The 26,970-nt window shown below is 36.1% G+C and overlaps 1 protein-coding gene across 2 annotated transcripts; it reads right to left on the bottom strand.

Annotated features, from left to right (window-relative positions):
• Window positions 1–633: 633 nt before the first annotated feature.
• LOC129887240 (uncharacterized) lies at window positions 634–6,481 on the bottom strand. 2 transcript variants are annotated; one of them, XM_055962257.1, is made up of 2 exons: window positions 6,350–6,481; window positions 634–3,654 (listed from the first exon to the last, which is right to left on the bottom strand). In XM_055962257.1, exon 2 carries the CDS (start codon window positions 3,548–3,550, stop codon window positions 848–850), a length of 2,703 nt encoding a protein of 900 aa, XP_055818232.1. In that variant the 5' UTR covers window positions 3,551–3,654; window positions 6,350–6,481; the 3' UTR covers window positions 634–847. The 2 variants fall into 2 exon arrangements, with proteins under 2 accessions (XP_055818232.1, XP_055818231.1); XM_055962256.1 differs by having other exon boundaries at window positions 634–3,673.
• Window positions 6,482–26,970: the final 20,489 nt, after the last annotated feature.

Below are 26,970 nucleotides of genomic sequence, written 5' to 3' on the forward strand. Positions count from 1 at the left end.
ACTTCTGTGAATTTTTTCTTGCCAACTTTTTTTTTTTAGAAGTACTAGTTCATCCTAGACGATTATATTATAATAATTGATCTGTAAAATTTAATTTGGGTTGAAAAGATTAGTTTAACAAGAGAAGGGATTTTGGAAGTTATTTATCTATTAAACTCATTTCCTTATTTCATAGTAACATTTTTATGAATCTTTTTTTTAAAAAAATTCATCATATATATAAAAAATTAATACTTTTAGATGCAAATCTTTTGATCACATCAATTTTTCCTTATTTTATGTGAATTTCCTCTTACTATGAAGTGTTCTCCTCCACTAAAACAATGTTCATCATATCTAATGTTTATGATTTCAATCATATTTAAATTCTTTTTCTATGACTGCACTTCCCGCGGACAAGCACACTAGTGTAAAATAAGTTAATGTTAATAAAGAAAATTTTGAATAGAATGCAATTTAGTATGAAACAGACAAGAACTTGGCATTAACATGGTTTTTTTGAGAGGGTTCAAAATAGTTTGTGTTTTTCTTTTCCAAAAAAAGAACTCCACATTAATAAATTATCAGAACACAATAACTTAAAAAGGACAAAAAAGATATTAAGAGAAGCATTATAACAGATAGGAGAGTGTATATATATAGTTTAGATCTTTTATATAGCTAGTTTCTAGTTATGAAAAGCATAACTCATATCCATAATGTACAAAAAGCTTCAAATACTGGACTAGGACATAAACTAAGAAAACATATTATAATTGTCATGACCATAATGTACAAAAACTCTTTAACATTTTGTTCTATAGGATGAACAAAAGAAAAGTTTGATGCTTCTTCAGGTTGCCTCTGTTCAATCTGTACACAGTAAATAAAGAGGCATTGCTGCTGGATCAAGCTCCCAGAAACCTCGCAGGCTGCCACCCCTCTCTCCTGTAAGGCGAAAAGCAGGAATTCGATGAGAGAACCTGAGATGCTCAGATACAGATATTTTCACTGTTCCGTGAGCCTCTTCTTCCACTCGAGGCTTGTAGACAGACTTGAAGCCTTTTACCCACACTAAGAACTTCACGTCTACATCCCTATCAGAAACATCCACTATTTCAGCAATCTCATATTCGTAATCTTCTAGTTGACTACCTTTCAGCTGAGCACTCCAATTTTTGTATACTGCCCAAACTTCACCTTTTCTGGGGAAGATCTTGTATACACCTTTCTTCAAAGGTTCGGCTGCTACTAGATGAGAAAAGGTGTTGGTTCCAGTATATGGGTTCAGCTTACTGTTTCGAAACTTAAACAGTCCACAACCAATTGGCATTGTTTTATCATGCCACTGTATTATACCTTTAGGGAGTGGACAGGCATAAAACCATGCCACATGCAACACAAAATCAGGGAGATGATCTATCTTCTTTATCTGGCCATAGTACCGGGGCAAGGCATCTTCATCACTGTACATCGCCCAACATTGACCAATTTGAAACTTCTCCGGTGATCTCTCAGCATCAAAGCTGTAGAATTCAGGTTCAGGAACCTGATTAGGTACTGATGCAGCACAGTTTTCTGCAAAATTTTCAGAATCCATGAGATTGTATGCCATAAAATTAGCTGTCTCTCTTTGGCCTATGCATGAAGCAGAAATGCCTACTTGGTCAGAAGGTAAGGAAGCAGGGTCTAGTTCAAAGGATCCTTCAGGAACATCATTCCTCTCCCTCCCTGACATCTTAAAAGACGGAACTCGATGAGAGAATCTAAACATATCCTTTGCAGGAACTAAAAATGGGTCTCCTGTTCGATGAAAAAGACAAGTGAAGCCTTTTGCTTTACCCAAGTATGCAACATGCACACCAATAGACTCAGCATAATCTGACAACACCTCAACAAACTCGTAGTTGAACTTTTTATTGCTCTCAAGATGAGAACACCAGTTCATATCCCAATCCTTAAAGATGGCCCAAGTTTCTCCTTCCAGTGGAAATATCTTTATCACATTGTAGCTGTTTCTATTTATTGCACATGCCAAATGTGAGAACATAGGATGATCTTCAGTGTTTTCTGAGTTTCCTAGTCTGAACCTACCACAAGAAGCTGGAAAGCCCTCAGATAGCCATTTGGTTTCATCTTCATTCAACGGATCCGGCTCTAACCAAGTTATGCGCAACTTAAACGCAGGAGATAAAATCTTCCTGATGACTGCATAGAACCTAGGCATGGCATCCAGAGTATCATAAACAGCCCATACTTGTCCAACCTTAAAGCAAGATTCTTCCTTGTCCTTGTCAAAATCACTAAAATCTGGATCTGCACAATCAAATGTTTCCGGCTCAGTCATAGTAGAAGGCCCTACATCTGAGGGAAGATCAACACTTCCTTTTTCAGGTACAGACACTCTTTCATTTGCAGTCTCAGCTTCCTGCTCTGTGTTCTGCATGCTCTTTTCAGAGGACAAACTGTCCTTTAATTTCTTCTCCCCATTGGGAGTTGCTGCATGAGACAAATCCTGAACCTCGGACTCCTTAGTAGGAGAGGGATATCCACCCCCCTTAGATTGCTTAGAAGCATCTTCTTCTTCATCTTCATCACTTAGATTATCACGGTAAGTGACACGCTGTCTACACCGCATAGATCTTCGCCGGTTTCCCTCACCGAGACATTGAAAATACTCCCCAGGCCCTTCAGAATCTATGCTTGTTGAGGAATCACAATTTTCACTAGATTCTGTTGATGCCTTCTTTCTCTTTGTGTTTTTCTTTTTATACTCCCCTGATAATCCCTCATTCATTTTTCCATATGCATTTTCCGAGTTTCCATTTCTATTAGACTCCAGACTAACCTCTGACTGCATAAATGGATTCCTGGCTAGGGTCTCATCAGCACCCTTCTTCTGACTGGAAGTAGGCTGACTCCTACTGGTTCCGGGTGTTGCATCTGAATCATTCAGTTCATGACCTGTGTACGACTTTTTACAACTGTGGCACCACAAAATTTTATTTAGCACGTTCTTATAATACTTATACTTAACAGAACAGAATGGGCAGGCAGTCCAAAAGGTTGGTTGGCTTCCTGGAGTTCCTGACTGAGTACCTTGTACCCAAGGATGTGTCCTGGTATCTGGCTGGCAGCTTTTACGCGGCATTGGTACTTGAAATCGTCCTGAAGGAATGCATCTACTGTTGTACAACATACGTTTAGGTCGATCCAAAAGCACAGATTGAGCTTCACCAATCAGTGAAAAGGCATCAGCTGCACCTGGGAACTTGTTCTTATCAGGATGTAGCAAGAGAGCAAACTTGCGATATTGCTTCCTGATAAGAGCATCATCAGCTGTTGGCTCTACTTTCAGAATACCGTACCAATCTTTTTCATTTCCAAAACTTTTATTCTCTGCAGAGCAATGCACTTCACAAACCAAAACCATCTGTGTAATGTTCTCCAGATCAGGAAAGAGCTTCTGGGCTTTAGATGCAAACTTTTTAGCTCCAACAAAATCTCTATTTCCCATCATCTCTTCAGCAATTCCTCTAGCCTTGATGGCCTCTTCTTTGTTGCAGTCCATCACTACTCTAGAATTTGATAGTCTCACTCCTATGTTTACCTTAGGCTTCAGATGGTAGATTCCAGTAGAAGCGAAGGTTTAAGAAACTGTAATATTCACCTCAGCTGTTCAAGTTCATGTACCCTGAAAAAGTTCAGCATCTCAGATTAACTAAGAAATAGAAACCTAAATATTATTTGTTAAGAAATGATGCTCATGCAGCTACATTTCCTTTTTAAGAAAAAATTAATGAGAACAGGCAAGGTTAACACTCTAAGCAATTTAAATCGAAAAGGATTTAACATTTGACAGTGGAAAGGAAAAATTGAAAGGGGTTGCCAAGCATGAGGTAGGTTTGATATCATAATCAATTATTGCATCATTTTATCTAATGAAAACACAATTCAACCCCAAAGTGATAAACAACAACATATCCAGTGTAATCCCACAAGTGGAGTCTGGGGAGGGTAGAGTGTACTTGGACCTTACCCCTACCTTGGGAGGTAAAGATGTTGTTTCCGATAGACCCTTGGCTAAAGAAAAGCAAAACAAAGCAGTCCGGAAAAGGAAATAACGAAAGTGAAGAAGCCATAAGAAAGTACTATATAAAGCATAATAAAGCAATTTGAAAAAAAAGGAACAATAACTACAGCAAAATAATACGATACGAAGTACAAGAGACAGCATATTAATAACACAAATAGAAGGACAAGAATATACTTGCAATTACTACACTCACATCTAAACTGAAAGATTCATTCTATTCATTTATCTCTTCGGACACATTGCCAAGTCAATAATTTTCAGTAGCAAAATATTGTCCAGTAAAATAGATACTCACTCTCTTTTCAGCTTTACTCGATACCCAACAAAGCCTATGCTTTCGACTCAAGGAGCTGTTAATTTCAATAATTGCATAGTCTGAAATAGATTCTCTATATCTCAAATTTGTGATAGCAAGCTTTTCGATCTTAGATATTCAATTTAAACAGTTGATACACTTTTTACTGAAAAAAGAGAATGCATCAAGCGTAAAATTACTTTTTTACTGCATAAAGAGTATGCATCAAGCTCATTTGACCTACCTACATAATACACACACGTAAGTTTGTGTGTGTACACTTACATATGCAACATCATTATCACAATAATAGCTACAGGAAGTATATCAAGTATTAACCAGCTTTTATTTCTGGCGCCAGAAGTAATTTGTCAATCCCGTCCACATATTATCTTGTAATTATTTGGATATAGTATCAGTTACCAGCTATATAGAGGAAAGAGGAGTTGAAACCTTCCCCAGAGGGACGTCTATGATTGAAGTCTAGCTATACAATTAGAAAAACATTTAACTTCTATACTCTCGATCTCAAAAGGAATGTCCATGTTTCTTCTTAGTTTTTTACCCATACTATCTGCTAACAAACAGGCTTCTACACATAATACCATTATACTAGACCAAGAGTTACTTCGGTCCCACCTTTACCTTGCTTTACAAGCATTTTCTCTTTACTATTCTTAAAAAAATAAGTAGAAGCAACTTGTGCGCCCCATTTTCCTCCTTTAATGTTAAATGAGCCATCTTGGAATTCAAACTCAACTTAAAGGAAGTTACACCAATAACGAGCATGTGTCATTTATAAACTAGTTGGTGTCGATTATATGAATCCTCTACTTCCATTGTGTTATACTTGATTGCACTGCATCTTTTTACGCAATAAATTGCCTTTTAAGACAAATTATGGGTTCCCTATCCCAAGACTTAAGTTCAACAGCAAAGATAGTTCAGCACGAGATGTTAGTGGCAGGTACACGTTATTAGTGAAAATTTGGTATTGCACCAAGCTTGGTATTTAAGTGGAGAAATCAGAACGCATGCCAAAAGATTTCTCAGTCATCAAAAAGGAAACAATATATTAAGGCTTCTCAAGTATGTACTCTTTTATTTAATTTTCTTCCAGGAGCATTATCTCCCCCCAATCATAGAAGTTTTAAACTAGAGGTTCTCTAAATCTCGCATTTATAACATAAAAATATCCAACCAAACTGAAAATACTCCTATAATGGAGTGCCAATAAACTAAACCAACCCAACCCAACTAAAACTAAAACATGGACAATTTACTTGCACATATGTCTACCCCCAAAATTTAATGGTAAGAGCGTAGCTTATGATGTCTACGTTAGGCAAAAGTAGCCGTTTAACAATCCTTCCGCAGACAAAAGCCTGGTATTTAAGTATATAGAGGGGTAAGCCCATTACCCTTTGAGTATCAGTGGTTTTCAACAACAAAAAAAGATTACTTGCGTGTATGTCACACCCAAAAACCAAGCACTAATGTGAAAAGAGTCTCACTATTCATGAATAATTTAACAAGATCACAACTTTCAAAGAAACTGATTAACAGGCAGAAGAATGTAACTGCCCCCATATCACAATTTTATCACAAACAAACAAAATGGGCGTATGCAGAAACAAAAAGCGATTAGAAAGACACCCTTTTAGCGATTCTCAGTAACATGCAAACGCCAAAATTCAAAATTCTCAGGCAATGTACTTCGTCAAATACAAGAAACAGAGGGAAAAAAATATAAAAACCCTTCTCATCTAAAACACAAAACTTGTTTAAACTTGCACAGAAATCCATCATTCACTACAAAGATCAAAACTTTATACAGAAATCAAACCCCAAATCATCAGATAAAAGAACCCCACAAACCATAAAAACAAAAAAGATCACTCTTTATGGAAAGAAAGAAGAACTTGACTTTCTTTCTTCACAAAAAAAAACTACAACATAGAGTTGATGAAGAAACTTACATTGGTTTGAACGTGAAGTTGATAACTTGTTTGTTTGAGGAAAAAGAAGAGAATGTAAATGAAAGAGGATTGGAGGCAAGGGAGAGTGAGGAAATTTGTATATACAGGGAGATTCTCAGATTTTACAGTATTAGTACCGGAAAAGCATCAAAATGTCCTTAGACTTGGGTTTAATCACGGCTGTGTATCTGTGGTCTTTTTGTCATTTTCTTCAATTTTGGGGGCAAATAAGATTAGTACATTTTGCCCAGGGGAGCAACTAATGTGTGAAGTGTCGTTGGCAGGAGGATTAGTAGTTTCTCTCATATTTTTACAAACATTTTATTTTATTTAATAATAATTTGATGTGTAGGAGTCAGGAAGACAAATTTTGAATTTTTTTTATTTAATTTGATGAGTAGGAGCTTGGAGAGTAAATTTGGAATTTAATATGATGTGCAAGAGCTAGGAGGGCAAATTCCAAATTTTAGTTCTTGTGATATGTTCTCAAGTATTTAATTTGATGAGTAGGAGCCAGGAGGTAAATTTTGAATTTATTTTTTGTGATATTTTCTTAAGGATTTAATTTGATGAATAGGAACAACAATAACATTATATCCAGTAAAATAACACTAGGTGGGGTCTTGAGAGAGTAGAGAGTACACAAACTTTACGTGGAGGTAGAGAGACTGTTTTCGAGAAATCTTCGGCTCAAATGCATCAAACCTTAGTAAAGTAAGAAGAAAACAATGAAGAAAAAATCATAGTTAATAAGAATAACAGTGTGAGGTCTACAAGAAATAAACAATAACTATATATGACAAGAACTACAAGGATACGACTAGTACTACAACATGCACTAACAAGCCTAAACCTTCGCAAGGCAAGACAAAACTCTACCCTTACTAACCTTCCATCCTATGCGCAACCTCGGTAATACAAAGTTTCACCATGTCCTATCTAATCACCTCTCCCCAATACTTTTTTAGGTTATCTCTACCCATCCGTGTACCCCCTATAACCAGCCTCTCGCACCTCCTCACTGGAGCATCTGTGCACCTCCTCTTCACATGATCAAAATCATCTCAGTCTTGCTTCCTTCATCTTATTCATCACAGAGGACACTCTCACCTTCTCTTGGATAACCGTATTCCTAATTTCGCAGCATCATCATCTCCGCAACATGCATCTCCTGAAAATATGAGTTTTTGACTGGCTAGTAATCCACCACATACAATAAGGGTCTAACTACTACTCTTTAGTTTACCTTTAAGTTTAGGTGGTACCTTCTTATAACATAAGACTCCAGAGGCAAGCCTCCATTTCATCCATGTGCTCCTATGCGACGTGTGACATTATTATTGATGTCCCCACTATCCTGGATTACGAATACAAGATACTTAATACTTTCTCTCTTGATAATTGTCTCTATGGCAAGCCTCACTTTTACATCTTCTTCATCCAATGCAATATTGAATTTGTACTCTAAATAATCCATTGTTGTCTTGCTCAACCTGAACTCTTTGGACTCCAGAGTTTTTCTCCAAACCTCCACTTAGCATTAACTCTATTTCGTATCTTATCAATCAGCACTATCTTGTCTACAAATAACATACACCATGGAACCTCTTCCTGAATAAACTGCGTCAACTCACCCATCACTAAGGCAAATAGGAAAGGGTTAAGAACTGATCCTTGATGTAACCTTCTCTCAACTGGAAAGTGCTTCGAGTTTTCTCCCACCATTTTAACCCGAGTCTTAGCTCTATTGTTATAACACCCTAAATTTTTTTAAGCTAAGATTCGAACCATTCTTCGTATGCATATAAGCCCAAACCCAATGAATTATAAGTTATGCATATATTTTAAGGTTCTTTCCTAGGTATTTGAAGTATATTGGATGTGATTTAGGGTTATAAGGAACCTCAAACACCAAGTCAAGTTCAAAGCATTCCTATTGGCTAAGTTTTAGTATGAGTTCATATAAGGATCAATTTCAAACGGTCATATCTCTCAGCATATAAAAGTTAAGTGGTACATGATCTACCAAATTAAAGGTCTATGAGTTTTCTTTCCAATGTCGTCAAGTTTGCGTCATTTAGCGTTTGGAATAGAAAGTTATGGTTGTTTTATTGAAGTATGTCTAGATAGGGTAATTCTGTGAGCTTAGGGTCGATTCAGTGACTTGCCGAATGGATTTGGCACATCGCCGTTTGAGCTCGTCGAATGGACCTAAAAATCTTCATAAATTATTATTTTAGGCGATCTAAAGCTCTCATTCGGCGGTTCGCCAAATAGGTCGGTGATGGAATATCTAGATCGCCGATTTGGCCGACAAGACTTATTAAAAGATCATTTAATTTTTCAATTTTTATGGTTTTCTTACATTTCCAGAAGGGTATTTTTGACCTTTTACTCTCAATTAACTTATCTAAGCCTATCTTATAACCTCCTCATTCATACCCAACCCTCAGACCAATCACAGTCACACGTTCTAAGTTCTCTCAAGAAAAAAGCTAGGGTTCTTCACCTTCAAGCCTCAATCCAAGGTTTCAAGTCATTGTTTTCCTTCTAGGTATGTAAGGCTTCAATGAGAGTATTTCTTTTGCTCTCATGCCTAAAGTATTTTGATTATATGATGAATTTTATTTAAATCTAGGGTTTTACCCAATCTTCTTCAAGCTGTGATTTTTACGCAAAGTTAGAATTTTTATGAAAGATTTTTTATGCATATCAAGGAACTACTATGAACTACCTATTTTATTATATGATTATGATTCTCCAAGCACGTGTCAATATTATATATGAATTTATGAAAGCTACTTTTGAGTATTTTCTAGGTTTAGCATGATTTCTTTTATAGTCTCTTATGCATTTATGACTTTTAAACATGAAAGCAAGCATAATACAATTTACAACCTAAATACAGGTTATTTTAAGATATGATTTTGAGCTTAATCTCACTTATGATTCAAGATATGATTTTTGAGTTTAGCCTCACATGTGATATGAATGATAAGAGGTTTATATACCTATGATAATTATATTTATGTATATTATTTTGGGAGGACAACTTAGTAGCGAGTGGACTTTACGGATGACGGTTTTCGTTAGCATCCGTGGACCTTTATTAGCAATTTTTAAGTCTCATAATTACATGCCACCGTAGGAATTGAGTATACCACTTTTTCAGACATCCATATGACCCTGAGAGGCACTTAGTGGATCCGCATAGATATGATATAGTCCTACACCTTGGAAAGGTATAGGGAAACCCGCCCAACTAGGTTAGCTGTTGGACATCATGAGCTCACATGGTGTATGTCGGTTATAAAAAAAATCCCCAGCTATCCTTTTATATGATACACTCTTACATATTATAGTTATTTTTAAGTATGCTATGTTATGTATATGTTTATGCAAGATTCTGAAATAGACTTATCTCTACATATGCTTTTGAAAGAAGATTTTTAATGGTATTTAGACATGAACTCCAATTGTTTTCTCTTCAAGTTCTCTCATTATATATATGATTTTTGAAAACCTTTTTTCATTGTCTTCATTATGCTATTTTCATGATTATGTTTGCGTTTCTTATTTACCTAGTACATTCTCACATATTTTCTCTGCACTGCATACTTTTATGATGTAGATTTTGATGTCCGTTCTCAAACTCATGGCTAGTGGGGTGCAGCGATTCCAATCAATAGATAGTAAGCCTTTATTCTTTGAGGGAAAATCTATTCAGAGTTCATAGTTTATATTATTCTTACCTATTGTTTAGAGTAGCTTAGGGATTTGTCTCAGTTGCTCATCAGTATTAGTAGTAGCTTCATAGATAGTCAGTCAAAGTTGTATTAACTTTTCAAATAAATGTATATCCAGTCACAATATCTTTTTAGTATTTGTCTATGCTATATGAGTTCATCACATGTATTAGCTTCCACACTTCTTTTCAGTTTGAGTTTGTATGTTTCATGCCAGGCCAAGGGTTATCTTGGGGCCACTCATAGTTCCATGCATCGTGTTATGTTCAGGGTGTAGATTTGAAGTGTGACAATTGTACATGTCCTTTATTTCCCTAATATAAATCATTGGGACATCTCTAGCCTCCAAGTACCTTTACAAAACATCTCTCGAGACTTTGTTAGAGGTCTTTTCAAGGTCAATGGCATCATATATAACATGTTTCTCTTTCTTTTCCTACATTTTTTCACCAATCTTCGCACACGATGAATATCTTCAGTAGTCGATCATTCCGACATGAATTCAAATTGATTCTCAGAAATGGATACTCTTTTCTTGTAATGGTCAATTCTAGTCGTGATGGATAAGACAATGGGGAAAAAAATTGGGCCAGAAAACTTTTGAGTAGTAACTTAGAAATTTTATGACTAGGCTAGACTTCGACAAAATCTGAGTCACATGAGGTCTAACGCAATTCGATAATGGATTGGGGCTGATATCACGACCCAACCTAGGATCTAGTGGTAACACGACGATTAGAATCCCGAAGGACCTCTACCAAGCCTCTTAGCATAACATTCATGAGCATAAGGTAAATGAAGTAAATAAACAAGACCAAAAGGGGTACGGAAGCATAAACTCAAATAAAACATAAGTCTCAAAATGAGGAAATGACAGTATAGACTCTTCACTATCTAACATGCCTCTACTACTAGATGAGGGAGTGATACAATCTCCTAGCTCACCCAATATGAAAGATAAAATAAAGTCATATGCGTATAAGCAAGTAAATGTCTCGTCATCCTCAGAACATGAGGACTCACTAACAAAGCGACAATAATGAACTTTAGCCATGAGAGAGAGGAGGATGTGCATAATCGTCTATCCCTATATTATGATACAAAATAGGTAAAAAGTATATGTTAGTACATGGAATGCATTAATGTAGGTAAAAAGTATGCGTAAGTACAGCGAATGCACTAATATGTGAGAAGATACATGAAAAATAACAATAGGATGTAATATATATGAATCATAAGATGCAAGACCAATATCTTTTAAACATGAATAAAGTCATGAAATCATTAAAATATTTATTTGATTGGTCAATGCAACAAAAATCTCATGAACTGTGATCCCCTTTGTGGTGAGGGACTGAACTTATGGAGAAAAGGTAACAACTATGAGACCCACTATGGTCCGTGAAGGGAAATACGCCCCGTGGTGGTTGGGACGTGGTCCCAGACTTGGAGTGGAATCTGAGGGTCTTAGGGGAGGGGTTACCACAGAGGTTACCACGGTTCGTGATGCTCACCATGGCCTGTAGTCCCTATCGTGGACCCTTCTCTACAAAGCCTAAGTTTCTAAACCTCCACCATGGTAGCACACCACAGACCGTGGTGACGAACACGGCCAGTGATAGCGTTCGTGGTCATCACCTAGTGCCAAAAGCTTCATTATTTTGGAAATTCATCTTTTGAACATCGTTTTAGGACTTTCCAACTTCTAGTATCTTACAATATCTCCCCCTTGGAAACATTCATCCTCGAACGAGACTCAAGCTTGCATGAATTGAATAAGAAAGGAACATAACAATCCAGCATGAATGCAACACATCTCAAAAATGCATCAAACATGAAATCTTCAATCTTAAACTAAAACATGACTTCAAAACTCATTTCATGAACATGTATGCATACGAAAGCATGAGAACAACTGAAGCACATGATTTGGGCTGATTGGATCATGAAGGAACTAAATACCTTAACTAGGGACGGAAGGAAAGATATGAGGATATAGGGACATCATATCGGCTTTGGCTTCCCATGTAGCACCCTCAACTAGGGACGGAAGGAAAGCTATTTCCTTGTTCCTCAACTTCCTAACTTGCTGGTCCAAAATCTCAATCAGAACCTCTTCATATGAAAGACTTTTTTTTACCTCAATGCTATCCAAGGGAGCAATAGAGCTAGGATCACCAACAAACTTCCTTAACAAAGATACATGGAACACTGGATGCACCTATGCCAACTCAGAAGAAAAATCTAACTCATAAGCCACCTTACTAATCCGCCTTAAAATTTGATATGGCCTAACATAGCGGGGACTTAGCTTCCCCTTTTTACCAAAATACATCATACCCTTAATGGATAAAATTTTCAAGTAAACCCAATCATTAACCTCAAATTTAAGTTCTCTTCTTCTCACATCCGAATAGGATTTTTGTAAGCTTTGGGCTATTTTTAATCTATCTCTAATCAGCCTCACTTTCTCCATAGCCTCAAATACCAACTCGATTCTTATCAAAGCAACTTTACCTACCTCAAACCAACCAATAAGAGATTTATACCTTCTTTCATACAAAGCCTCAAATGGAGTCATCTCAACTCTAGAGTGATAACTGTTATTATAAGCAAACTCTATTAATGGCAAATGATCATCCTAATTTTCTTTAAAATCAATAACACATGCTCTCAACATGTCCTCTAATGTATGAATTGTACGCTCGACCTGGCCACCCGTCTGTGGGTGAAAAGTTGTACTAAGCTTTACTTGAGTACAAAGGAATTTTTGGAAGGACCTCTAAAACTGAGATGTAAACTGAGTACCTCGATCTGAAGTGATAGACAATGGAACACCATTAAACTTAAAGAAATCTCGAATATATAATCTAGTATAATCCTCGACTTTATATGAAGTCTTACTAGAGAGAAAATGAGCCAAATTTGTCATTTGGTTAATGATCACCCAAATAGAATCAGGTTGCCTTCGAGTATGAGGCAAACCAATAATGAAGTCCATATTCAAGGCTTTCTTCTTCCAAGTAGGAATCTCAATGTCTTGAGCCAAACCTCCCGGTTTTTGATGCTCAACCTTCACTTGTTGACAGTTTGGACATAGTCACGAATTCTGCAATATCTCTTTTCATGTCATTCCACCAATACATTTCCCTCAAATCACGATACATCTTTGTTGAACCCGGAATGAATAGAATACCACAAACTATAAGCCTCAGACAATATAATTTCCCTCAAGACATCAATATTAGGAACACCTAATCGACTTTGATATCTTAAAACACCATTTCCCCCTTGGGAGAAAGCTTCAATGGATTGTTTGGCAACTGCCTTCTTCAGTTCAACCAAAGTGGGATCACTATCTTATTTTTCCTTAACATCTGCCACCAAAGATGATTCTAAACCATTTTGCACAATAACATCACTATCCTCAGAATCAACCAATCAAACTCTCAAAAGGGTTAATCTATGCACATATCGAACTAGCTCTTTTTTCTCATCCTCAATATGAGCAACACTATTCATGAATAATCTATTAAGAGCGTCGGTAACCACATTTGCCTTACCTGAATTGTAGCGACCCTCTAGGGAGGATGCTACTACAAAAAAAACGTATATTACATTCGTGACACAAAAAAAAATATATATTTTGAGTTGATTTCTGTTGGGTTGGAAACTAGAGACACATATCTACAAGTTTGGTGAAGGGTATAAAGTCCAGTTTTGCCGTTTTCAGTTTCCAAACTTAGATTCAACTGGACAAGTATGTCTGTCCAGATTCTTGATTTACAAAATCTGTCATGTGTACCTGTTAGTATTTTGAGGATATCTTTTCGTACAAAATGAATTTTGAGTTGATTCTTTTTGGGTTGCAAACTTAAGACATATATCTAAAAGTTTCATGAAGGGTATAAAATCCAGGTTTGCATTTTTGAGTTTCGAAATTTAGATTCAAGCTGCGATACTTGACTTTCCAAATTTTCTGTGTTGGTAACATAATTCGGGTTGAAACATTCTAGGCTTAATTGCAATAATAAATCTTGTTTTATGTAAATATTATGGATATTCTGGAAATTTAAATAAGATATTTAATGGTATTTTTAAGGTTGTTTATATCGTGTGCAAGTTGAAGAACTTGAGACATTTGATGGCCTACGGTTTGAACTTTTGAAGTCTTGTGGGACTGTTGAATTGTTGTATGCTAAAAGGGCTGAGGTTTGTGTATAAACTCTTGTTACCTACTAATATATTAAAAGCCTATCTTGGTATATTTGTTATTTTCTTGAAATATGTCTTGTCATGTTGGTATCTTTGGAAATTGCAAGACACTTGTTTAACTCGCCCACTTGTACGGATTGTTTGATCACTTGACATTCTTGTGGACTTTGTCCTTCTTGTGGATGTGACTTTGTCACCATTGGCATGCCTCTTGTTTCGGACCCTTTGCCATCTTGATTATGGATTTTTAGTTCGTCTTAAGTATGGAAGTTGTCCATTTTAAGTACGAATTAGGAAGCCATTTTTAATATGGTTCTTGGTTCTCTTGATTATTGGGTGTTTACTCTTCTTGATACAGGGCTCCGGTCCTTCTTGAGACTTGATCATGTTTGGTGTGAAGGCATGACGTACACATTGGGTGAAACTTAATGTTAAAGCTTATTAACGTGTTTTCATGAATTATTGGCACTTAGCCTTTTTCATATCGAACTTGATAGTCATGATATATTTGTTGTCTTGATTTATTTGTTATGTGTACATTTGTGCTGCCATGACTTGAGAAAATAAGTTGAAGAACCCAAAGGCTTCAAACTTGTAGTTTTGCACCACTAAGCTTTATGCTTAGCGATAGTTGTTTCTATCGTAGGAAATGTCCGAGAAGATGCTTGAGGTTGGCCATTGGAGTTGAAGTTTTGGGAGCTTTAAGGAAGATCACATTTGCATATAGGCACCTATATTTTGTAGTATTTTGGGACGTGTATACGATTTATGGTTTGCTTGTGTATTTGTATTTATGTACGTATTTCTGAGAGTTGTAACTTAAAAATTGTTGCTTGTTTTGTAAATTTTGGGGTATGTACATTTCTAAATTTTATGAAGTACTAAATTACCCTTTGGAGTTAGAACATTTGAATGAAGCATAAATTATCGTAATACATGATTGTCTCGGAAGATATTTTTTTTTAAAATAAAACTATTTTGAGAAGTCGCCCGTCCTAAATTGAAATTTTTATTTGATTTAATTGAGATGGAAAAAAAAAATTAAGTTGGCTAACAACTTACACCTTTCATTTTTTGATCATATAAATGGGCCTTACAGAAAGTTATATATATATATATATATTTGTTTTTTGTGTCACGAATGTAATATACGTTTTTTTATAGTAGCATCCTCCCTGGATGGTCGCTACAAGTGTTGGTATCAGAGCCTAGGTTTGTGGTTCTAGGAATTTTATTGTGCACACTTGTTTTTTTTTGTTTTTGGAAGGTTTGGGTTATATTAGTTAATCACTATAGGGTAAATAGTATATTTAATGCATGTAAGTTGCAAATGTATCATATTCATGTCCCTAATACAATGTGATCTTCACTTTTGAAGGAGTTAAGTTATGGCCTCTTTTTCTCGTAGACCTATGGAAGCTGCTCGTGAAGATACAGGTGACTCTCATTCCCAACCTCATACACAAGAAGGAATTGGCGAACAGTCCTCGAGTCAATCTATTCCTCATACTAGTGGGTCTGGTGTGGGAAATCAACAAGGAGTAAGAGTTGGTCCACATCCTCACATGAGTCCTGGTACTCACGTTATGAACCCTCCTTTTCAACAAATGGCTGAATTCTTTCACCGTATGGCTGAAACGACCCATGACCCCCGTGGGTTAAACTTTGAAAAAATGAGGAAAATGGGTGGAGTTGAATTTGAAGGTACTGTTGATCCCACAGATGCTAAACAATGGCTTGAGCGTATGGAGAGAGTGTTTGAGCAGCTGGAGTGTTCTGATGTTGCCAAATTCAAGTATGCCATCTCGTTATTGCAGAAGGATGCTTATGACTGGTGGGTAGGTGTGCCAAATGCAAAAGCAAAACCTCCAGTTCTTACTTGGGATGATTTTGTTAAAGAGTTTCGTATGAAATATGTCCCGCCTGCTTATTGTGATGCTAAGAAAAAAGAGTTTTTGAATCTAAGGCAACGAGGCATGTCTATTGCTGAGTATCAACAAAAGTTTCTTAGACTCTCTCGTTATGCTGGAGGCATTATTACCGATGAAAAAGATAAATGCAGGAGGTTTGAAGATGGCCTAAACGATTCCATCAGAAAGAATGTGGCAATCCTGCAACATGAGAACTTTTATAAATTAGTTTCTGCTGATTTCACTTAGGAAAGACTTGATAAGGAAAAAGCTAGTAGACATGAAAATAGATTCCGGAAGCCTAGGTCAGATTTTGGAGGTCCATCCAAGAAGGGAAGGTTTGATGATTCTAAGGCTGGTAGTGTCAACAAGTCAAATCAACCGAAACAAAGCAGACTAGATTTTTCTACAGCTAGTACCCCGAGTTATAGCCAAGGCAAGACTCGCGTTCCCACTTGTGCAGAATGTGGAAAGAATCATTATGGTGCTTGTAGGAGAGCTTCTGGTGCTTGTTTTAATTGTGGCAGCTTTGATCATAAAGTGAAGGACTGTCCAAATCCTAAAAACATTCCTCCCGTGTACACTGAGGGCTCAATGCAGAAGTCTTCTAATAATCCTCCACAAACCAATAGAGGTGCAAGGCCTAAAACCAACCAAGCAGCAGGGGCAAGTGGAGCAAATCAAGCTAGCGGGTCCAGAGCTACTGCACGAGCTTATGCTATGAGGCAGAGAGATGATCAAGAGGGACAGGACGTGGTTGTCGGTAAATTTGACTTATATGGCTTATCTGTGTTTACACTATTTGATCCTGGCTTTACACATTTCTATATTTGTTCATCACTGGTTCTTCCTGAAAATGTGAAATCTATGAGGCTTAACTTTGATGTTCTGGTTGAAAGTCCTTTAGGTTACCAAGTTGTCTGTAATCGAATTTACCAAGCTTGTCCTTTCATGATTCAAAACTTGATCTTTTCTGTTGATTTGATTGAAATGCCTTTCCACGATTTTGATATTATTATCGGTATGGATTGGCTTTATAAATATCATGCAGTAGTGGATTGTAGGTCTAAGCAGGTGACTTTTAAGGACCCTACATTTTCACACATTATTGTACACGGTGAAAGATCATTGTCATCTAATATTATTTCTGCGGCCTTAGCAAGAAAAATGATTCATCAAGGTTGTAGTGCATATCTTGCTCACATAATTGATACACGTGTGGAGAGTCTTGCCTTAAAGATATACCTACTGTGTGTGACTTTCCTGAAGTGTTTCCAGAAAATCTTCCTGGGTTACCACCAAAAAGAAAAGTTGAATTTCCAATTAAGCTCAATCCTGGATCTACTCCTATTTCTATCACTCCTTATAGAATGGCACCAGCAGAATTAAGGGAATTAAAAACTCAGTTGCAAGAACTTCTTGGGAAAGGTTTTATTCGTCCAAGTGTTTCTCCTTGGGGAGCCCCTATGCTATTTGTGAAGAAGAAAGATGGTACTCTTAGACTTTGTATTGACTATAGACAATTGAACAAAATAACAATCAAGAACAGATATCCACTACCAAGGATTGATGATTTGTTTGACCAGTTGAAGGGTGCAAATTTATTCTCAAAGATTGATTTAAGGTCTGGATATCACCAACTGCGTGTTAGAAAGGAAGATGTTCCTAAAACTGCTTTTAGAACTCGATACGGTCACTATGAATTCTTAGTGATGCCATTCGGATTAACTAATGCTCCTGCAATATTCATGGATTTGATGAATTGAGTATTTAGGCCTTATCTTGATCAATTTGTGGTGGTCTTTATAGATGATATTTTGATATATTCCAAGAATGAAGAAGAGCATGATAAACATCTTCGAATTGTTTTGCAAATTCTGCAAGAGAAGAAGCTTTATGCTAAGCTTTCTAAATGTGAATTCTGGCTCGGTGAAGTGGCCTTTCTGGGACATGTTGTGTCAGCCGAAGGGGTGAAGGTGGATCCTAATAAAATTGAAGCAATTGTTGAATGGAAACCACCTAAAAGTCCAACTGAAGTAAGAAGTTTCTTGGGTTTAGCGGGATACTATAAGAGGTTTGTTAAAGGCTTCTCCATTATCGCCTCCCCTTTGACTAAACTCTTGAGGAAGAATGTCAAGTTTGCATGGGATGACAAATGCCAGGAAAGTTTTGAAAAGCTCAAATCCTTATTGACACAAGCTCCTATACTTACTCTACCAACTGAAGGTAAAGAATATGTGATATATAGTGATGCTTCTCATCATGGTTTGGGTTGTGTCCTGATGCAAGAAGGGAAAGTTGTTGCGTATGCTTCCCGAAAATTGAAACCACATGAATTGAACTATCCTACTCATGACCTTGAGCTCGCTGCCATAGTGTTTACATTGAAAATTTGGAGGCATTACTTATATGGAGAAAAATGTCACATATTTACCGATCATAAGAGTTTGAAGTACTTGGGCACATAGAAAGAATTGAATTTGAGGCAGCGTAGATGGCTTGAACTCATTAAAGATTATGATTGTACCATTGACTATCATCCTGGTAAAGCCAATGTAGTTGCGGATGCTCTAAGTCGCAAAGCCTTTGCTAGCTTATCTATTAATCCTTTGACTTCATTCCTTGACTTACGAGCCATGAATGCTTGTCTTGCAATTAATTCTGATGGGTCTATTGTTGCTAGGTTGCAAGTCAAGCCAGTTCTACTTGAACAGGTGAAAAAAGCAAAACAGTTAGATGAGAAGCTTGTGAAATTGATCAAAGAAGTTCAAACTGGAGGAAAGCTTAATTTTACTTTTGGGGAGGATGGTGCTCTATTTTATCATAATAGGTTATGTGTTCCAAAGGATGACAACTTGAGGAAAGAAATTTTGAATGAAGCACATACGTCACCATATGCAATACATCCTGGAGGCACAAAAATGTACCAAACCATCAAAGAACACTACTAGTGGAATGGTATGAAGAAGGATATTGCGGTATATGTTTCTAAATGCTTAGCTTGTCAACAGATAAAGGCCGAGCATCAAGTCCCAACGGGATTATTACAACCCTTATCAACACCTGAGTGGAAATGGGAAAGAATAACCATGGACTTTGTTTCTGGGCTTCCACGTACCTAAAGAAGTCATGATGCAATTTGGGTTATAGTTGATAGGCTCACTAAAAGTGCTCACTTCTTGGCCGTCAGAATGGACTACCCACTTGAACGTCTAGCAGAATTGTATGTTAATGAGATTGTGAGACTACATGGAGTTCCTGTTTCTATTGTATCTGATCGAGACCCAAGGTTTACATCTAGATTCTGGACTAGCTTGCAAGAAGCTTTGGGCACTAGGGTGAACTTTAGTACATTTTTCCATCCTCAGACAGATGGCCAATCCAAGAGGGTGATTCAAATTTTGGAAGATATGCTTCGAGCTTGCATTATGGAATTTAAAGGTAGTTGGGACAGACACCTAGCCTTGATAGAATTCGCTTATAACAATAGCTACCAATCAAGCATTGGCATGCCACCCTACGAAGCCTTATATGGGAGGAAGTGTAGAACTCCTCTTTGCTGGAGTGAAGTTGGTGAACGAAAACTCATTGGTCCTGAGATTGTGCAACAAACTGAAGATAAGGTAAAAGTCATCAAGGATCGTATAAAAATAGCTTCGGATAGACAAAAGTCATATGCTGATCTGAAAAGGCGTGAAATTGAGCATCAAGTTGGCGATAAAGTATTTTTAAAGGTTTCTCCATGGAAAAAGATTATGAGATTTGGCCAAAATGGAAAACTTAGTCCTCGATTTATCGGGCCTTACGAGATACTAGAAAGAGTAGGACCAGTTGCATATAAATTAGCTTTGCCGCCTGAGTTGGAGAAAATCCACAATGTATTCCACGTTTCGATGCTCAGAAGATATCGTTCTGATCCATCTCATGTTATTCCAGTAGAATCTATTGAGGTTAATCCAGATTTGACATATAAAGAAGAACCTATCCTAATTCAAGCTCGTGAAATGAAGCAGCTTAGAAACAAGAGAATTCCCTTAGTAAAGGTACTTTGGAGGAACCATTCTGGAAAAGAAGCCACCTGGGAGAGAGAGGAAGACATGAGGACTCAATATCCATACTTGTTTCATGACTAAAACAAGGTAAATTTCGAGACGAAATTTCTTAAGGGGGAGAGAGTTGTAACACCCCAAAAGTTTTTTTTAGCAAATACCTAAATTTTTGATTTAGAGTATTTTGATAGTAAAGATATATTATATGTTTGCACTTCTTGAATGTGAACTTGATGACATTTAAACTTGTTGGAAGTGTTATGGTGTAGTTATATAAACTACTCCTACTATGATTATCTTTTCAATTGATTAAATGGACTAGATATTTACAAAAGTGGGGAAACTTCCTTTTTGTTATCATTTATTTTCTCATTTCTTTAAGTTCCTATCCTTTCCCCTTATCCTCTCCACCAACCCTCCAATTTCGTTTTTCTTCAAGAAATACAGAAACCAAAATCTCCCTTCTCTCACATATTCATCCACCAAATCGATCATCAAGACTTTCCTTGGTTGATCCCCAAACAAACTCCACACGATTGAGGTAAGCTATAAACCCGTTTTTGGAATTGACTGTTGTTAGTGTTTTAGCATAATCTCTTATATAAAGCTTTGTTTTAAGTGATTCAAGATGTTCTAGAAACATATTTCATCTGTTTACAACTTTCGTTCAGCTCTCAAAACTCAAATCTTCATGTATTTACTTGAAACTGGGTGAGGAAGTACATGCCAGGTGCTGCCCAGAATTCTGTTTGTGCAAACTCTACTTGTACTGCTGTTAGTGTTTTGACGATATCGTTTTGTACAAAATGAATTTTGAGTTACTTTCTGTTGGGTTGGAAACTAAATACATAGATCTACAAGTTTGGTGAAGGGTATAAAGTCCATTTTTGCTGTTTTCAGTTCCCAAACTTAGATACAACTGGTCAAGTATGTCTGTCAAGATTTTTGATTTTCAAAATTTATCATGTGTACCTGTTAGTATTTTGGGGATATCGTTTTATATAAAATTCTTTTTGAGTTGATTTCTATTGGGTTGGAAACTAAAGACATATATATACAAGTTTAGTGAAGGGTATAAAGTCCATTTTTGCCGTTTTCAGTTCCCAAACTTAGATACAACTGGACAAGTATGTCTGTCCAGATTTTTGATTTTCAAAATTTATCATGTGTACCTGTTAGTATTTTGGGGATATCTTTTTGTATAAAATTCTTTTTGAGTTGATTTCTGTTGGGTTGGAAACTAGAGACACATATCTACAAGTTTGGTGAAGGGTATAAAGTCCAGTTTTGCCGTTTTTAGTTTCCAAACTTAGATTCAACTGGACAAGTATGTCTGTCCAGATTCTTGATTTACAAAATCTGTCATGTGTACCTGTTAGTGTTTTGAGGATATCTTTTCGTACAAAATGAATTTTATACAAAAATGATATCCCCAAAATACTAACAGGTACACATGATAAATTTTGAAAATCAAAAATCTGGACAGACATACTTGTCCAGTTGTATCTAAGTTTGGGAACTGAAAACGGCAAAAATAGACTTTATACCCTTCACCAAACTTGTAGATCTATGTCTTTAGTTTCCAACCCAATAGAAATCAACTCAAAAAGAATTTTATATAAAACGATATCCCCAAAATACTAACAGGTACACATGATAAATTTTAAAAATCAAAAATCTTGACAGACATACTTGTCCAGTTGTATCTAAGTTTGGGAACTGAAAACGGCAAAAATGGACTTTATACCCTTCACCAAACTTGTAGATCTATGTCTTTAGTTTCCAACCCAATAGAAATCAACTCAAAAAGAATTTTACATAAAACGATATCCCCAAAATACTAACAGGTACACATGATAAATTTTGAAAATCAAAAATTTGGACAGACATACTTGTCCAGTTGTATCTAAGTTTGGGAACTGAAAACGGCAAAAATGGACTTTATACCCTTCACCAAACTTGTATATCTATGTCTTTAGTTTCCAACCCAACAGAAATCAACTCAAAAGAATTTTATATAAAACGATATCCCCAAAATACTAACAGGTACACATGATAAATTTTGAAAATAAAAAATCTGGACAGACATACTTGTCCAGTTGTATCTAAGTTTGGGAACTGAAAACGGTAAAAATGGACTTTATACCCTTCACCAAACTTGTAGATCTATGTCTTTAGTTTCCAACACAATAGAAATTAACTCAAAATTCATTTTGTACAAAACGATATCGTCAAAACACTAACAGTAGTACAAGTAGAGTTTGCACAAACAGAATTCTGGGCAGCACCTGCCATGTACTTCCTCGCCCAGTTTCAAGTAAATACATGAAGATTTGAGTTTTGAGAGCTGAACGAAAGTTGTAAACAGATGAAATATGTTTCTAGAACATCTTGAATCACTTAAAACAAAGCTTTATATAAGAGATTATGCTAAAAACACTAACAACAGTCAATTCCAAAAACGGGTTTATAGCTTACCTCAATCGTGTGGAGTTTGTTTGGGGATCAAGCAAGGAAAGTCTTGATGATCGATTTGGTGGATGAATATGTGAGAGAAGGGAGATTTTGGTTTCTGTATTTCTTGAAGAAAAACGAAATTGGAGGGTTGGTGGAGAGGATAAGGTGAAAGGATAGGAACTTAAAGAAATGAGAAAATAAATGATAACAAAAAGGAAGTTTCCCCACTTTTGTAAATATCTAGTCCATTTAATAAATTGAAAAGATAATCATAGTAGGAGTAGTTTATATAACTACACCATAACACTTCCAACAAGTTTAAATGTCATCAAGTTCACATTCAAGAAGTGCAAACATATAATATATCTTTACTATCAAAATACTCTAAATCAAAAATTTAGGTATTTGCTAAAAAAAACTTTTGGGGTGTTACATGAATGGTATAGTACACTCATATTATAATCTTTCAATAATTTAAGCCATCTCCTTTGTCGAAGGTTCAAGTCTCCTTTTGATTGAACACATATTGCAAACTCTTTTGATCGGTAAAAATATCCACATGGACACCATACAAATAGTGTCTCCATAACTTGAAAGCAATTACCACCACTGCCAACTCCAAATCGTGAGTTAGGTAATTCTTCTCATGGACCTTGAGTTACCTTGAAGCATAAGCTATCACTTTACTATTTTACATTAGAACACACCCAAGACCAACTCGTGACGCATTACAATACATGACGAACCCATCAGAACCTTCTGGTAAGGTCAACACTGGAACGAATGTAAGCCTATCCTTCAACTCTTGGAAGATTTTCTCACATGCCTCGGACCATTGGAACTTCACCTTCTTTTGAGTCAAAATAGTCAAGGGCAATGCAATGGAAGAGAAACCTTCCACAAACCATCTATAATAACCGCTTAAGCCTAAGAAACTATGAATATCAGAAGAATTCAATGGTCTAGGCCAATTCTTAACCACTCTAGTCTTCTTTGGATCAACCATAATTCCTTCACCTGAGACGATGTGGCCAAGGAAAGCAACTGACCTTAACCAAAATTCACATTTACTAAATTTTGCATACAACTGACTGTCCTTGAGAATTTACAACACCATTCTCAAATAATCGGCATGCTCTTCCTCACTTTGAGAATAAATTAAAATATCATCAATGAAAACAATCACAAACAAATCCAAGTATTTCTTGAACATCATGTTCATCAAATCCATAAAATCTGCAGGGGCATTCTTTAGTCCAAAAGACATAACCAAGAATTTAAATTGACCATACTGAGTTCTAAAATTCATCTTCGGAATATCACATACCCTTACTCGGAGTTGATGATAACCCAATCGAAGATCCATCTTTGAAAAGTAACTTGCTCCTTAAAGTTGATCGAACAAGTCATCAATCCTCGAAATAGGATATTTATTCTTAATTGTGACCTTGTTCAGTTGCTTGAAAATAATACACATACGAAAGGACCCATCCTTCTTTCTGACAAAGAGAACTAGAGCACGCCATTGGGAGATACTCGATATAATAAAACCCTTATCTAGCAAATCCTTCAACTTCTCCTTTAACTATTTTAATTTCTCTGGGGCCATTATAGAGATAGGCTGAGTATCTAGGAGAAGATCGATACCAAAGTCTATTTTCCTTTCGGGAGTAATGCCTGGGAGATCATTGGGAAAAACTTCTAGCAACTCATTAACAACTGAAACTGACTCAATAGTAGGAGTTTCAGAGTTAGTATTTTTAAACCGGACTAGATGATAGATGCAACCTTTGGAAATCATTTTCCGAGCTTTAAGGCATGAGATGAATTGACCCTTAAACATAGAATTACTACCTTTCCATCCTAGGACTGGCTCATTAGGAAACTAAAATTTGACCATACGGAACCTACAACATATAGAGGCATAACATGCATAAGCCAATTCATACCAAGAATAACATCAAAATTGGTGATATCAAGCTCTACAAGATCAACTGAGGTAATTTTATGGACTTTCAACATACCGAACACAACATCCGGTGAATCCTCTAACTCCTAATGAGTCCAAAGGGCATATCATTTTCCTTCGACATAAATCATCTCTCCCCAAAAACATTTTCCTTCAGCATAATCCTCAAATCGAATTCCATCTCAAAGTATTAGAATCAGTGCAAATAGGAAATGTCTGTGTAAAATATAATGATGGAATGATATAATCGAAAAGTCACAACTCATATCACAACAACATATTCAAGTGTTCACAATAAGCCAAGTATCAATTCATATCGAACACAACATGCTAAGTCATCTCATTTGCCATTTATTACCCCATTATTCATTATCAAGTCCAATTGAACATCAAATAATCCCTAAAATCACTTTCCATTACTTCCAAACACGTAAGACACGAATACATGATCCTATAAGCTTAAGCAAAGGTTTATAAATTCACTTACCTCGATTTCAATTCTGAACTACTCCAGAATCTGAGCTTTACCATTATGACGACGTTCCTAATAAAGGTAATCTATTCAATTATGCAATCCTAATGAGAACACGAGTCTAACGATACCCAAATCAGTATTTTCAAAAATCGAGCCAAAATTGACCCGAACAATCTGAAATACTCAATTTTGAAGACGAACAGAAAATCTGAATTTTTTTCATGAAGTGTCCCTTGGAGTATTTGAAATCTATTAGTGAAAACAAAATTGAAAAAGGAGTTGAAATGAGGTCGGAATCATCAATTTAAGAAGACTCTAAAGTTTTTGAAAAATCCTAATATTTAGGGTTCAAATTTGGAAATTACAGCACAAATTCATGTTGTAAACAATGGGTAATAGAAAGTTAAGATCATAGAAGCTTACTCACTTGAAAACCTCAAAAAATCGCATTAATTCTCGAGCTCTTAAAGTTCAAAAATGGTGAAATAGGATAAACCCCTGACCAAAACCCCTCAGGTGTCACTTAAGCCACCAAGGATCACTTTTGCGGCATCGCAATCGCAACCTGCTTGGTCGCTTTCGCAAAAAACCCCTCGCGATCGTGAGGCCTGCAGTGCCAAAATACACTACAGTCAAACACTCTTCCAATTCATTCGAATTGACCCTCGGAATTCCATAAACACAAATCATATATGCACCCCTACTAAAATTGATATTCCAGACTCATTAGAATCATCAAAATTTGAATTCGAGGCCTCTTTGACCCAAAATTCGAGAAGTTGTAACTAAACTAACTTAAAGCCTCAAAACACCAAAACAAACTCAAAACCTCCAAAAACTCAACCAAGAACACTCATAGGCCTAAAATCATCCCCGAATCCAAGGAGTCATCGAATTTCAATTTCGAGCATCAAAACTTTGAAAGTTGATCAAAGTCAACCCTTGGCCTAAAATTCCTCAAATTTCCAACTCATGAGCTCAAATCTTCGTTATAACTCCAAATTTGATTCCGTAAACTCTCCTAGAACAAATTCCATATTCTGGAGATGCTAGAATAGATAGAATCTGAATCCAAGACTCTTAGCTCCGATTGACCCCAATTACCACTTTTGAACACTTAAAACTTGTGAAAACTCAAAATTTACAAAACCCAACTTTTTCATAGATTTTTCTCAAGACCAATACTCGATACTAACTAGAAATGACTCGGAACAACTAAAAGAAGGGGTAAAATGATCATTTTATGAAAAATTTCAAGAATGACCTTCAGGGTCATTACACTATTTAAATTGCAGTGCTAAAACCTAAATTACGTAGATCTATCAAAAAAGGTTAAAAGAATATCCCCCAACTTTCTTGTGGATAAAAAATTATCTCGAGGAAAATATTAATTTTGATTTCCTATTTTATCCTTATAAATAAATTGAAAAAGGTAACTTTTGTGGTTTTAGAAGAAACTACGGAGATCAAGGTGTAAATCACAAAGAGTGATACATTAGGGGTGCAGATTGCAAGTTACTCGTCATACTCGTAAAGTCACTATTCAACAATTAAACAAAAATAATAATTAAAAGCAAATCGAGATATTACAAGTATCAACAAATTTATTTTAGTAAAGATAGTCTTTGACTTATCCATTTTTAGAAGAGTTATAAAAGTTATCCATTTTTGGAAGACTTATAAAAGTCATAATCCATTTTCTTCTTTACTTAATTTGTGTGTAATTGCATTAACATTTCTAAAGTTATGCATCATCTATGGGTTCCCATTTGCTGCATTAACAACTCGTAATCATTAATA

The sequence above is a fragment of the Solanum dulcamara genome, chromosome 4 (genome assembly GCF_947179165.1).
Source record: "Solanum dulcamara chromosome 4, daSolDulc1.2, whole genome shotgun sequence".
In the NCBI taxonomy this organism is placed as follows: Eukaryota; Viridiplantae; Streptophyta; class Magnoliopsida; order Solanales; family Solanaceae; genus Solanum; species Solanum dulcamara.

Coding starts and splice junctions, on each gene's coding strand:
- LOC129887240 (XM_055962257.1), bottom strand. CDS start 3,550: ATGGACTGCAACAAAGAAGAGGCCATCAAGGCTAGAGGAATTGCTGAA.